General features: G+C 35.0%; 1 protein-coding gene across 2 annotated transcripts in view; it reads left to right on the plus strand.

Moving 5' to 3' along the window:
• Ncam2 (neural cell adhesion molecule 2) overlaps nucleotides 1-15,177 on the plus strand; it is a 395,876-nt gene that overhangs the window by 215,618 nt on the left and 165,081 nt on the right. For both annotated transcript variants that reach the window (XM_075958727.1, XM_075958642.1), the window contains exons 2-4: nucleotides 5,081-5,155; nucleotides 6,381-6,587; nucleotides 7,440-7,583. In XM_075958727.1, coding sequence (XP_075814842.1) covers nucleotides 5,081-5,155; nucleotides 6,381-6,587; nucleotides 7,440-7,583 — 426 coding nt within the window. The remainder of the gene's footprint in view (nucleotides 1-5,080; nucleotides 5,156-6,380; nucleotides 6,588-7,439; nucleotides 7,584-15,177) is intronic.

Here is a 15,177-nt window from a genome sequence, read left to right on the forward strand (position 1 = left end):
TACAGTTTAAATATCACACTACAAACGGCAAATGTGTTGCTGTGCACAAAACTATATAAGTGAAATTAATGAAGTAGCAAGAGGATTTCTAAGAGACTGAGTTTTGTCCTGTGTTCACTTAGACATAGAATGTCACACATGAACACAATTATGAGATCATATGACACACTTATTTTAACTAAGAACAATTTCAATTTGTCTTTATCTTTCAAGGACACATGGGTAACTCTTGAAGGATCTGTGAAGTTGGCTTGCTTTTCTGTCTTCCACTCTCTAGGAACCTCTAGATTTGTTATATGGTCATAAGAAGAGTTGTCATTTCCTATTCTGGGCATGGAAACACTGTCTTCTAATGACAGTTTCCTAGGTCCTGACACATCACAGATGACCCTGGAGGGCATTTGGCACATTCATATATGTAAGATCTAGGAACTTCACAACTGCAGCGATCTGATATTTTCTCTTTGCTCTCTGAGACTAATAGGAGGTTTGGCTTGTTGGGAAGGTCGTTCCAGTAGAGTCTACAAGTAGAATCACAATCTTCTGGTTCCCAGTCTCCCGGTTTTTCTATTTGTTGCTGTCTTACTTCAGATCTTGATTTTCGAGCACTAAGATAAAAATGTGCACAGCTGAATCACTGAGTTCTCAGGTCTCATGTGTCACTTTTACACTTTCAACACAGTGAAACTTTGTCTCATAAATCCTTTATTTGGGGGGGTGAGAGATCCAAGTTGCTGAATTTCTTTAAAGCCCTGGTTAGCCTGCTGCAAATAAAGAGAGGACACATCTCTTTTCCTTGAGTAACCACATTAACCTTGTCATAAGGAATAAATAGGTACCTTTATTTAAATTTGATTCATTGTAATGGTGCTTATTATTCTCATTCCCACACCCTCTAGCCCCTTTTAGATTATTACAATATCAAACAGTGGGTTGTTAATATGGGAGGACCTGTGCATTGGGCAGATGGCCATTAGGGCTTCAAACCAACAGCTTGTCAGCATGTTTTTGAATTTGACCACATGCTTTGTTTTTAACAGCACGGCATAGCACATACTCAGGACTAAGTATGGGTCTTCATTCTAATACCATATGCTAAAGTTCAGGTCTAAAAGTTACTGGGAAGTCAGGCCGGTTCATTAAAGAAGCTTTCTTGGTTCTCCGCACATTGCTGTGATTCAGATAGACATGTGAACTCAATCTCTAGGGTCTTGGCACATGCCAGAGATAATGCTGTCAGAACAGAAGTGGAAAGGTGATAGGGCATTCTACTATTTATATGGTCATTAATGCTGTGTTTCCCTATCGAAAACCTGGGTAGATATGAGAACATGGATATGTGGCAGGGCTTTGTTGAGAAAGACAACATATTTTAGCTAAGTTCCATTTTCTATTGTTCTCTGCTAGTTGGAGTGTTGACACAATCATTATCCAAGGTATCCCAGAATTTTGTGCTTTCTTCTGCGGTAGCTGTTTATGGTAGCTGTTTATTTATATCTATATCAGGTCTTCATGAAGACCTGATATAAAAGGCTTTTCAAATTACTTCTCTAAATAGTTACATGAAAAGTCTTGATGTAGTATCACATCCCACAGAGCTTGTCTAGAGACGGCTTTTCCTTTACAGCCTGAGGATAAAGCTAATTCCAGTATTTGAACATGCAATGTTTCTGGAAATATAAACAACTGGTGTGTCCTTCTGATAATTGTATGGGGTCAGAGGAGTACAAGTTCTACATTACTGGACTTCTCATCCAATCTATGTCCACAATGAGATCCGATCATTTACAGATCTCTTTGCTGTCATTGTTACCCAGGAATCTTAGACTAAGAGTAGCTTCAGGAGAGTCAGAAGCACTGGTTTGAAAAGTAAACTCTTCAGTGTTTTCTTTCTCTGACCAGAGTTTGAGTCAGTCCCTTGTGTTATTTTCTTTGAGGACTTTTGTAAGTGTTACCATCATGTAATCCTTAGGCATCCACAATAGCTTGCCCACCATTTCAAAGTGGGCTGTGGACTATGAAAGGGAGAGGCGAAGGAAACAAGAAAGAGCGTTCTGCTTTCAGGGTAGGTCTTTTGTGGGAGAGAAAGAGAAGTCTGAAATCATTTAATCTTCCATTGTGTTAAAGTTCAGAGATTATAGTCATAAACCATTGTACTTCCTGACTGGCAGATCACCAGTTGTTACCTGCATGAATCAGAGAGCCCCTGCTGATTTATCTAGGTTCTTGTTTCCTGGAACAAAGAATTGGGGCAGTAGCATAAAGTGATAGAAATGGAGACAGTTTATTAAGAGAAAGAAAATCACTCCAGGAAGAAAAGTAGGCTAGACAGCTGGAAAAGGTCTGAACTTAGAAAGTCTGCGCCCGGTGGGGGTTGGCCCTTCTGAAGTAATTTGCATGACACCACTTTCTCTCACATTTGCATCTCATACATTTTTTTCCTTAGGTACATGCCTCAGCCTGAGCAGCTGTGGGTGTCAGAGTGACTTGGAACAGGGGGGAATATAAGCAAAAATACAGCACTCTGGGTTCGCTTCAGGAATAAATTATTTATACTTTTGCCTGTGCTTTCTATTCATTGTTTATCTAGCTGCTAGAAATAGCACTGCACCAGAGCTTGATCAAACAGTGTGTTTGAGCCCCTTATCTGAGTTCATCTTTTGAAACTCTGTCAATCCTTGTGGACTTGCGTTGCCCCAGAAGACATTCCCCCTAGGCTTGATCTCTTGCTTCCAGTTTTCCACATTCAAGAAGCCACATCTGGGATAGGGGTGACAACTCCTAAATAAAGATCTGTAGACCATCTGGACCCCAATATAGGTATGCTCTGACATTTGCAGGCATCCTTGCTAAGGATAGGTTTTTTAATCCTGTGGCTTTTTCATCTTAGTCTTGACTCTCTTCTTGTCCTGTCCCTCTTCAGGATAAACCAAACAAATCCAAGCTCACCACCTGAAGACCGACTTGTTACCTAGATTTTTTTTATGTATTTTTTTTATTGATAAAAGGAGAATAAAGAAAAGAAAGAAAAAAAACCAAATTTCCACCTCCTCCCAGCCTCCCATTTCCCTCCCCCTCCTCCCATTCTTCTCCCCCTCCTCCCACCCCTCTCCCCTTCACCCCACTTTTCTCCCCCTCCCTCTCCAGTCCAAAGAGCAGTCAGGGTTCCCTGCCCTGTGGTAAGTCCTAGGTCCTCCCCCGTCCGTCCATATCTAGGAAGGTGAACATCCAAACTGGCTATGCTCCCACCAAGCCAGCACATTGCGTTGGATCAAAACCGCGTGCCATTGTCCTTGGCGTCTCATCAGCCCTCATTGTTCGTCATGTTCAGAGAGTCCAGTTTTATCCCATGCTTTTTTTGGTAACAGTCCAGCTGGCCTTGGTGAGCTCCCAGTAGATCAGCTCCACTGTCTCAGTGGGTGGGTGCACCCCTAAGTTTCAAAAGGAAGCATGACCTTTCAAATCATCAGCCCCAAGAGGCGTGTTCAGCTCATAGCCTATGTAGATTATTCCTCATACAAGTTACATTATATTATGGATGCCAAGTGATATTTAAAAACATGCACAAAATATTTAATACTGACTTTGTATTAAACATATCTTCCTTAACAACACTCATTTATTTAGAATGGAAAAAAAATGAAGTTCACTGTTCTAGCTTGTTGAAATGTTGTGTGTACATAAATAATTTTTTAGAAGATTTCACAGCAGTTATGTTTGCAACTCAGTCTAAAATATGCATTTTTTGAAATATCAGATCTTCATTTCACCTCTTTGTTGTTTCAGCTATTATTTATTGTATCCTACAATACCTTTTTCTTTTAAGATCAGTCCATGATTGTATACTGAATAGAACCTCATCTATAATAATATAGGAGGCTTAGGCTGTACTGTGTGTCTTCCAGGGGCATCTATGCCAACCACTTGACTGTTAGTCCTTTATGCTGTTCTGTTTTTGTAATCATCTTCTTTGGATTTTTCCTAACAATGCATGTTCATTATTAAAATCATGAATTTCAACATGACAGAATTGTTATGTAGTAAGTCCTGTACTCAAAGGAGGCAAGTCTCCTTGATGCATCCATTAATTAGAGCATTGATTATTCCTATTTTATTCAGAACCAGGAGTTCATCTTACTCCAGTATCCGTAGCATCATTATACCCAAGACTAACATGGGCAAGTATTTTCTGGAGTCTGCACTCAGTAGAAGAGAGCTCTTGGTTACTGTGGCCTACTAATTCCCAGCTCATATAAGAATTTCAATAGTTTCTTTATTTACTCCTTGTACCCATGTTACATTGTTGAATTCTTGCTTATCTCTTTCTGAGAAAGCGAGATTAACTGGGGGAGATTTGAGTAATGATTTACTTTGTAGCCTTTCCCATCATTAGAAACATGTCTGTCAAGTTCTATTGGATCAACATGTTGTTTATCCTCTCAAATTTTAGAATTTCCGCTATTTTAACTTCAAACTTGACAAGTATTTAAGATAATTCAATAATGTCTGTACATTAGTCCCTGTTTCTACACTAGACTTACTTGCCGATGTTTCTGTTCATTCACCTTTCCTAGAAAAGGTTCTATCATCTACGTTTGCATCCTTTAGTAAAGATTTTTATTAGTCAAGGAAAGATTATTATATCATCACATTTTTATAATGATGATATAACATATAATTTTACCAAAAGTCTGACTGTTGGAAGGAACTTTTCTTTACATGTTATAAAGTATGGTTAAATAGATAAGGACCCTTACCATTGTTAAGAAAAAGGAAAGGATGGATTTGATCATTTTTTGCCTAACAGAATTTATATGCCTAACAGAATGTTAATGAATATATATATATATATATATATATATATATATATATATATATATACTACTTTTAGATTGATAGGAAAGGTATGTTGTTGTAACATATAAGATTGCTAGAATATATGTATAAAACTTACATCTTTTCCATAGTGAATAATTAAAAATGGAAAATTGATTTATGTGTGCAATTTGTGATTTATACATCAGTAATTAGAATTTGTACCCAATTCCCCAATTAACTGTCACTCAAATATTTTTTTCAGCTCTTCTTCAAGTGACAATTTCACTTAGCAAAGTAGAGCTTAGTGTGGGTGAATCTAAATTCTTCACATGTACAGGTATGTATTCAGATATTTTACCCTGTGCTTTTAGTTCTTATGGAGTACATTGGACAAATTAAATAGTTAACACTGATGTTAAAAAATAGTACCTGAACATTTATTATATGATAACGCTGTGACCAATTCTATAATAACATTATGAAATGTATTTTTTATTTAATTATCAATGTAGCTAATTTGTTTATAAAAATTACATTATAAAATAAAATCTGTACATAAGAAACTTCTTGTATTTAAATATTATTCCATTCTAAATACCCATATTAGGACTAATTTTAAGACTAAAGTTGAATATGTTATACGTAAGTAATGGATAAATTAGATACAACCCTACATAATTCTAACATCTGAAAAAGGTAAATGACAAAATAATATATATATATATATATATATATATATATATATTTATAATATACATATTTGAAACATAAATTCAAATTAAGAATATTTAGTCAAGAAAGATTTTTGAAATATTTTCTGACAATCAATGTATTACATAACATTTCTGCAAGAATATTACATAAACCTATTCCATTTTTCTAAACAAGTGCTATTTCTATGTATTCTAATTATAATATGATTAAATGGTTAATACTTTCAAAAGAAGATAAAATAATAACACATTTCAGTTGGGAAGAGACATTAGGATTTATTTTTTATATAGCAATTTGCCTTATTTACACCAGTTGAACATGGTGTTACATTGTATCAAATTTTGTAATAACAAATGTCAAATTTTGTTTTACAAAATAATTACATTATTTGTAAGCAATTCTTTATTTGGGCCAACGCTTACGCTGTCTCTTGACTTTAGCAATGAGAACTGAGCATATGAAATCATGTTAGCATTTGTTTCTTTTAAAAGATATGTCTCAATTTGGCTTGTATCTGTCTAAAGCAGTTTTAATATTTTGTGCAAAAATATCCCATATATTATGACTGTGAGGCTTCAATTCTCACAGCTTAAATTTTAGTAATATATTTCAGATGAAATGTTTGAAGCTTGCCTCCATGTAACAGACGGAGTCCTTAATGTTGATTAAACAAAGATGAACATTTGTCTTAACATTTGTGTTTGCTTTCAGTTTTGTACAATTTCTGGATTTCCAGCCTTCTATTGACATTCTTTTCTAAATTGCTGAAATTGTTACATAATAGTAAATGTCACTGTGAAAACAAACACTCCAAATCGATTTTCAAACATTTGCTTTTCTCTTTGCAGCCATTGGTGAGCCTGAGAGTATAGATTGGTATAATCCTCAAGGAGAGAAGATCATTTCCACGCAGAGGGTGATGGTCCAGAAGGAAGGTGTCAGGTCACGACTAACCATTTATAACGCAAACATAGAAGATGCAGGGATTTATCGCTGCCAAGCGACAGATGACAAAGGCCAGACACAAGAAGCTACAGTAGTTCTGGAAATTTACCGTAAGTTGTGCATTGGAGTTGTAGTTTCATTACAAAGGATTCAAACACAATAAGATATGCTTAAAAAAAACTGGAAATAAATAATAAAATTCAGGGGGATTGAAGTCCATACATTTTTAAATAGAAATAAAAATGTTTTGTTTTTTATAATTTTGATTTAACTATTATAAAAATAGAATATATTAAAACAAACGAGATTTTCATGGAATGTCTTCATCTCTGGCATTTTCTACCCCTGACACATTAAAATTTTCTGGAAAATATATTAAAATGTTATTCTATTTTGTCTGGTTCTAAAATACAAAAAAAATAAGTCAGTAACGTATAGGCATAATTTTAAAAACATCTTTCATTATTTTTGAATGATGTACAAAATTCTTGATGATTTAAATATTAAATGAAAAATGAAAAATTTGCTGCCACAACAATTCATGTTTTTTGTGGAAAAATATTGGTTGAAAATAACTATCTGTGCTCATTCATTAAGCCAAGACTCTTCTTATTGAATCTAATCAGTGTTCTTCTAAGACTTGAACTATAAATAATATAAATATATAGATGATGTCGTATACACTTGTAATGGAATTTTCTGGATGAGAAATTAGAGGTAGGTAGAGAATTCAAATAGTTGAAGTGGACAGTTAATTCTCAGAACAACAAACTCCATAGTCAAGAATGCTTAAGAGAAAAAAACAAAGCTGTGTTCTGACAAGGTGTGGCAGACACAAGATCACTGTTTATAATTTTTTTTTAAAATATCTAAATTCTTATTATATTAATTAATAATCATATATGACAATATGTTAAATAAATGATACATATTTAACAAGTGGATTTATTTTCTTGATACAGAGAAACTCACCTTCAGAGAAGTGGTATCCCCTCAAGAGTTCAAGCAAGGGGAGGATGCCGAAGTGGTCTGCAGGGTTAGCAGCTCACCCGCTCCTGCTGTCAGCTGGCTGTATCACAATGAGGAAGTCACCACCATTCCCGACAGTTAGTATTTTGGTAACTCCTTAAGTTATATGTTCTTAAAACACTTCAAGGTTTTCAAATATGAATGTTCTGTATTGTAGCAAAGGAAGCAGAGAGTCAGAAGTGATATTGTGAGCCAGTATTCTCGGCACTTAAAACGCTGACATGGGGGAGATTTGATCCCAAGTTCAACCTGGGCCATATAGCAAGAATCTGATTTTGACAAACAACTAAGTAGACAACAAAAAGGATGGTATAATTTTTTTTTTCTGAATTTCAAACAATTATTCTGAGATTTAAGACCTAGCTTAAGGTTTACTGTATTCTCATCTTTGAGCCAAATACTGTACCCCTCCCCCTTTTTTTTGAGACAGGGTTTCTCTGTAGCTTTGGAGTCTGTCCTGGAACTAACTCTTGTAGACTAGGCTGGCCTCGAACTCAAATCATTCTGTCTACCTCTGCCTCCCAAGTGCTGGGATTAAAGGCATGTGCCACTACTGCCTGGCTCCTTGTTTCTTTTAATAAGAAAGCAAAGGAAAGACATATGACCAGTCATGATGATGACTGCTTGTAATCCCAACACTTGTTGAATAGATATAGAAGAGTCAGGAGTTGAAGATCATCCCAGCTTCATAAGACCAACCTGGAATACCTGGGTACAGGTAAAACACAAAATAAAACAAAACAGAAACCCAACAAGCAAGCAAGCAAGCAAGCAAGGAAAACAAAAAAAAAAAAAACAAAACAAAACAAACCAAAACAAAACAAACAACTACAAAAACAATCAATCAAACAAACAAAAAACAAAATCAGAAAATAGCTATGCTCAATAGTTATATGTAGTCTATGACAGATTTGGCAGCAGAATTATCAAGTGATTTATTAAACGTCAAAAAAGTTACTATAAGTATTATTTTTTTTAAAAAAATGTGTGCTTGACTTCCATTTCTACCAGGTACTACTACACTGTTAAAAATAAAACAAACAAACAAACAAACAAAGTAGTGCACAGTAAAACACCCAGAATCGATTTGTTATAATTCTAACACAATGAGAACACTATATACAAGCAGGATAAAATATCAGTATGAAAAAAACCTGTGTTCTATGAATGTTCTCTCAAAAAGGTGACATATTCTAAGTATTATAGAAAGATAAGTATGGATAATCGACAGAAGAGAATATTTGTTCAAATTTTCATCATGATTTTGATTCAGATTTAGGTAAAATTCCAGAATATGACATTTGTAATTGAAAGCATAATTTGCTGACATTATGCTACTTTACTATTGTGATAGGGACATTTTCAATTTGCTATGTATTTCATTGCACCTGCATTACATAGAGGTACAAATAATTGAATCTCTTAAAGGATTTTTCATGTTAGATGATTCTATTATGTGTTTTGAAGAGACGAAATTTGCACAGCATAAAAGAAAGTAGAATATCTATTTTTAAGTATGACTAGAGAATGTGTCATAATTATGTTTAATAGGTGATATTTTATTTTAAGATTTTTTTATGCATTACATATTCAGTAATCGTCAGTTAATAATAAACTGATTTTATATTTTAATTTAATAAACCATAACATTTAATTTATTTTTATTTTGTTATGTGAAAATCCTTCCAGCTTTACACAAATTGTATGGGTAATTTATACAAAATGTTTTCAGCATTGTTCCCCTAAATCTGAAAGAAAAGAAGTTTTTTTTTTATATAATGATTGAATGACATTTATAGATTATCAAACATTGGAGCTTGTATTTACATACATGTTATAATAAACATTAATCACAAGGAGATTTAAAAATGGTTAATGCTTTTAAGATGTGACTTGGAACAAAGCCTTAAAACAAAGATAGTTTAAGAAATGCAGTGAGGATGGGAATTGACCCTGTAGTAGCATAGCTGAAATGGCTTCCAAGCATCCTGCAATGGAATATGAAAATCTGGAATCTCCACTGGATTCAATGCATCCATTTCAAGCAGTTTCTGTGACTTGTAAATAACCTATCAGGTATTCATAAATGTTTGCTATGTAAATGAATGATGTTGCTAAATGTGTGGTTCTCAGTCATGATTTTTTTTATTCATGCTTTATATTTTATTCTGCTTTTAATAATTAGGATGAGTCTTACCAAAGTTATATGTATTTAGCTTATGCATAGAAAAAAATATTTACAAACAAGATATCAGCAGATTTCAAATTTCATATCCCTGAGGTCTACAACATGCGATGAAAATAAAATAATTAATGATAATTGTGTTGTTCAGACTTTTCTAACAGGAAGGTTAAAGGCAGATTCTAAACATTTAATAAACAATTTTTCAATTTAGGTAGATTTATAGGAATATTTTTCTAATGCATCTAACGTGTTGTATTTTACAGCTAGTCTAACATAATTGGATTTATAAATGAAAAGCTGTGTAAAGATATTAAATTAAGTCGATGATCTGCTAGCATTCTTTGCTAATGTGTTATTGGTTACTGCATTGGCAGTCAAGGCCAGATACTGAGGGCCTCAGAGAGTTGATCTCATGTGCTTCTGACACGAGCTGTCGGGTATTCAACATGACACTACAAGAGAGTAATTTAAGTAGGCTTTTCCCTTGTTTCCCTAAAGGAGAGCCATCTGTTAAAAAGCACAGTCACGCAGGAAGCGCCTAAGAAGTATCATTTCCTCAGTTTTAATCATTACTCACCCAGGAATACACAGACACTACTGAACATGGCTTAATTTGAAAACTGTCTCATCAGCTCTGTAAATATTTTAGCTAGCATTTAATAAAGTGCTCTTTTGTATCAGAATTATAGAAAAATATCTCATTCAATACGAATTTATGTAATTATCTGATAGTATAAAAGATTGAATGTTGATTCATTGTTAGAAGACACTTTCATTGTCTTTAAACTATTGATAGTCTAGAGGAATATGTAAATAAATAGTCACTGAGCACAAGGTACTCCAAATCTATGAAAGGTAAGTTTCAATGTTCCCATTTTAAAAAGACAGGATGCTCAAGAGAGTTCATGATAAGGCGGGTCTCAAACATGTCTGTCAATAGAAAACTGTCACTTTGCACAAGCATAGGTATTAGTCTCCTCATGTGAGGACTTTTCATGGCAGAAAACCTCACATGCAAGGCCTGGTAATAAAAAGCACAATGACATTCTCAGGAACTGTTGTAAGTACCTAAGCATGTAGAAAACTACTGAGGACAAAAGTAAGAATATCATCAAAATCAATGTGTGAACCAAGGAGTTTTATCCGGGTTACTTGTGTATAGGTGAAAAGTTACTTCTGTGAGTAAGCAGAAATGAGTCGAATATATATACTTCATCAGAAGTCCATTCCAGCACAAATTTCAGTAGCAAACAAAGTAGACAGTACCTCTTCCATATAGTTATCTAGTCTGAAGGACTCTTCCAGCAGTTTTTATTGATTATGTAGGCTGTGGGAGAGGAGAGTGAATATGCTCAGTTCCAGGGACTTCCTCATGTTTTTGACTTGTTTACTTTTTGAATCTTAGAGAACTTGCCTATAAGATGGAAAGTCTCACCTCCTCTTAGAACATCCAAGTTTTAAGGAGTTTCCCTCTAAACTAGATATTTTATAGAAGAGGTGTGGTGATTGCTACCCAGCAGGAACCTAAAAATTAGTTCAGTCTAACTTAAACTTTCATATTCCTTTTTTTTTTTTTTTTTTTTTTTTTTTTTGGTTTTTCGAGACAGGGTTTCTCTGTGGCTTTGGAGCCTGTCCTGGAAGTAGCTCTGTAGACCAGGCTGGTCTCAAACTCACAGAGATCCGCCTGCCTCTGCCTCCTGAGTGCTGGGATTAAAGGCGTGCGCCACCATCGCCCGGCCATATTCCTTTTTTTTAATTGAAAAAAATTCTGCCTCCTCCCCGCCTCCCATTTCCCTCCCCCTCCCCCCACTCCTTTCCCCCTCCCTCTCCAGTCCAAAGAGCAGTCAGGGTTCCCTGCCCTGTGGGAAGTCCAAGGTCCTCCCCCCTCCATCCTGGTCTAGGAAGGTGAGCATCCAAGCAGGCTAGGTTCCTCCACAGCCAGTACATGCAGTAGGATCAAAACCCAGTGCCATTGTCTTTGGCTTCTCATCATTGTCCGCCATGTTCAGAGTCCAGTTTTATCCCATGCTTTTTCAGCCCCAGTCCAGCTGGCCTTGGTGAGCTCCCAATAGATCAGCCCCACTGTCTCAGTGGGTGGGTGTTCCCCTCGTGGTCTTGACTTCCTTGCTCATGATTTCCCTCCTTCTGCTCCTCATTTGGTCCTTGGGAGCTCAGTCCAGTGCTCCAATGTGGGTCTCTGTCTCTATTTCCATCCATCGCCAGATGAAGGTTCTATGGTGATATGCAAAATATTCATCAGTATGGCTATAGCATAGGGCCATTTCAGGTTCCTTCTCCTCAGCTGTCCAAGGAACTAACTGGGGACATCTCCTTGGACACCTGGGAGCCTCTTTAGGGTCAAGTTTCTTTCCAACTCTAAGATGGCTCCCTTAATTAGGATATATACTTCCTTGCTCCCATATCTACCCTTCCTTTATCCCAACCATCCCATTCTCCCAAGCTGCCCCATCCTCGCCTTCTCACTTTTCTCTCCCCATTTCCCCTTACCCCCATCCCACCCCACCCCCAAGTTCCCAGTTTTTGCCCGGCAATCTTGTCTACTTCCAATATCCAGGAGGATGAGATGAACATGGGATGTACTCACTCATAATTGGTTTCTAGCTATAAATAAAGGACATTGAGCCTATAATTTTTGATCCCAGAGAAGCTAAATGAGAAGGTGAACCCAAAATAAAAAACATATAGTTATCCTCCTGGATATTGGAAGTAAAAAACATATAGAACTTTCATATTCTTACAAACTGAATGCTTACACAAATGACCAGGAATTGTTCCCTATGTTTAAGGAACATGGAGAAGAAAGACTATCAAAGTCAGTATCCTTTTGACATTTCCATAAAGATCCTAGGGATTTTTTTTAAAGGAATCACCACTGAAGTGTTTCTATAAAGGCACTGACATAATCTAAAATGGGTTTGGAAGCAAGTTGAATGATGTAGATGAGTTTCAAGGCAAAATTGCAAACACTGGCAGTTGTTCAGGCTCTTAGGGAATAATTGCTGAGTGAGAAGACTTTCCACTAAATAATGAATAATAATAGTGTGATATGACATAGATTTCTGTTTGGTAAATAAACACCAGGAAATAAAGATAGATACAAAGGATGTTTCAGTATGGGCTTGAAACAAGGAGTTTCGTGACTTTTGGGTCAGCCCTGAGTTCCCTGTGAAGATATTAAACAGAAGTGCATACATTCCGTGTTTAGTGTGCTTACCACATTCCTGTGTTGTGCTCTGAAGTGAGCAAACAGAGTAGAATCTGGAAGGAAGCTTTCAATTACTACTCTGTGTCTCTTGAAACATGTCATAGCAGAAAAGACAACGTATGGCATCTATTTACAGTAAATAAAAAAAGATGAAAATCTGAGAGTTGAAAAATTCAAAATTAAAAGTAATGTATATTTTTATTGATTATTGTCTATTTATTTATAATTTTTATTATTAAAATTGAAATTATTTGCAAATAATAAAAAGTCTTTTAAACGTTTTCAAACTCATAGTTATCTATGACTTCTTAAAACAGCCCCTTTTAGGATATTCATGCTAGTGATGCTTTTAATTTTCATAGCCTACCAACAACTACAAGTTTTATATTACACATTGGAGTTTTACATGCCATTTCCACAGAAATTGATTTTACTATGGGCAGTTGTATAAACATAAATACATAAAATAGCATTCATTTATAAAATTATTCATTTAGAGTTTGAGTGGTTTCTAATCCATTACAGAAAGTAAATAAGTACAAGGTAATTTGAAAGAGACATTTTTCTAATCAGAAAATAGAATAATGGTCAATTACTCTCCAAGATATATGTCTATGACTATCTTTTTATTTTCGGTTGAAACATCACCTTCACCATGTCAATTAAAACAGAGTTCCTTTTTAAATTTTCTCTTAGACCTAGTGAAGTATCCTAATTTAAGGATTTGACATTTACAGGATGTTACATGTTTTCTGAAGTTGGAAAAGACAGTGTAATCAACCTGATGTGATTGGGAGCATTCTTCTCTCCTTGAATGGCCTTAAACATAATTATTTCTTTTAAAACATGTTTTGATTAAAATATAATTACATCATTTTTCTTTCTTTCTCCTCCCTCCAACTCTTTACATACCCCTTATCACTTGCTCAAAATCCATGCTCTTTTTAATTATGTACTACTCTTACTGTTACATGTTATATAAATATTTGTAAATTAATATACAAAAAGAACCTGCTGAGTCTGTTGAGTGTTGCAGATATATACATATATTTTCAGGAATGACAGCCTCATAATCGATAACCAAATAGGGGACTCATTTGAGGGGAGAGCTAATTCTCCCTCTCTTAGCAGTTGTTAATTGCCTATAGATCCACTAGGGAGTGGAGGCCTGTTAGAATTCTTGAATCCATGATGGTACATTAGCTAGCATTGCCATTGTTCACATGTTAAAAATAATTATAACTGTTCTATTGTTCTACCAAAAAAGTGTGATAGAATATATTTACATTGACTTTTTATCCTCATGAGTGTTCTGAAGTTCTGAGTCATTCTGGAAGTTCAGTGACTTGTACTTTATAGGAACCTTTCCCCAGCCTAGTTTCTTTTGGTGAAGAAATTTTATGTTTCCATTTTGACCTAACCAGGGAAGCCTCTGTGTGTCTGTTTGGGCTCTCTTAGATTAATACAAAAGAAATAAGCATAATGGAAATTTTTATGTATTCTTTCTATATAAAAACATACCTGAAAATAACATGTCTTTGTCCTCATAATTTGTGCTCTTTCTGAGGCAGCCTCTTAATCAACCCATTTTCATCTCAAGCAAGTATCTATTATGTAACAAATGACCACCTGCTTGCCTGTTTTAATAACTTACTGCCTGAGCAATAATATGTCAATTATTTGTCCTCTAAATACCTCTCCAACATTAAAAAATGATGGCAAATTATAAAACACCAACATTTAAATAGTTGTAAGTAATAGGTTTTTTCTTTATCTTTTCCTACCATCAAAAGATCTACTTTTTAGCATGGATTTACTTTAGGACTCGCAGGAGACAACTTTCTTTTTTTCCTTTATTGTTCACAAATGCCTTTTATGATTTCTTTGCATCTCTATTAAAACAAAAGAGAGAAAAATCAATAAACTTGGTCCAGACAAAAAAGTCGCCTCTAATCAATAAATATTGGAGAGACTTTGTTCTCTATACTAGTAGAAGTTCTATTTGATGCATATATTCAAAGTTGACAAAGATTGTATCTACTTTAGTAAACAAGCTATTAAATATTCTCTACGAATTCATTAACGAATGAAACAAAAGATATTTACTGTGGAAGACGAAGTTCTAAAACAAAAATAATAACATTTCATTTAAAATACTTAACATAGTAGAACTGGATATGAGAGCATCATTTACATAATAAGAAAAGTCTTAGCTGGGAGGTGGTGGCACATGCCTTTAATCACAGCACTCGGGAGGCAG

Source organism: Microtus pennsylvanicus, chromosome 1, assembly GCF_037038515.1.
Source record: "Microtus pennsylvanicus isolate mMicPen1 chromosome 1, mMicPen1.hap1, whole genome shotgun sequence".
In the NCBI taxonomy this organism is placed as follows: Eukaryota; Metazoa; Chordata; class Mammalia; order Rodentia; family Cricetidae; genus Microtus; species Microtus pennsylvanicus.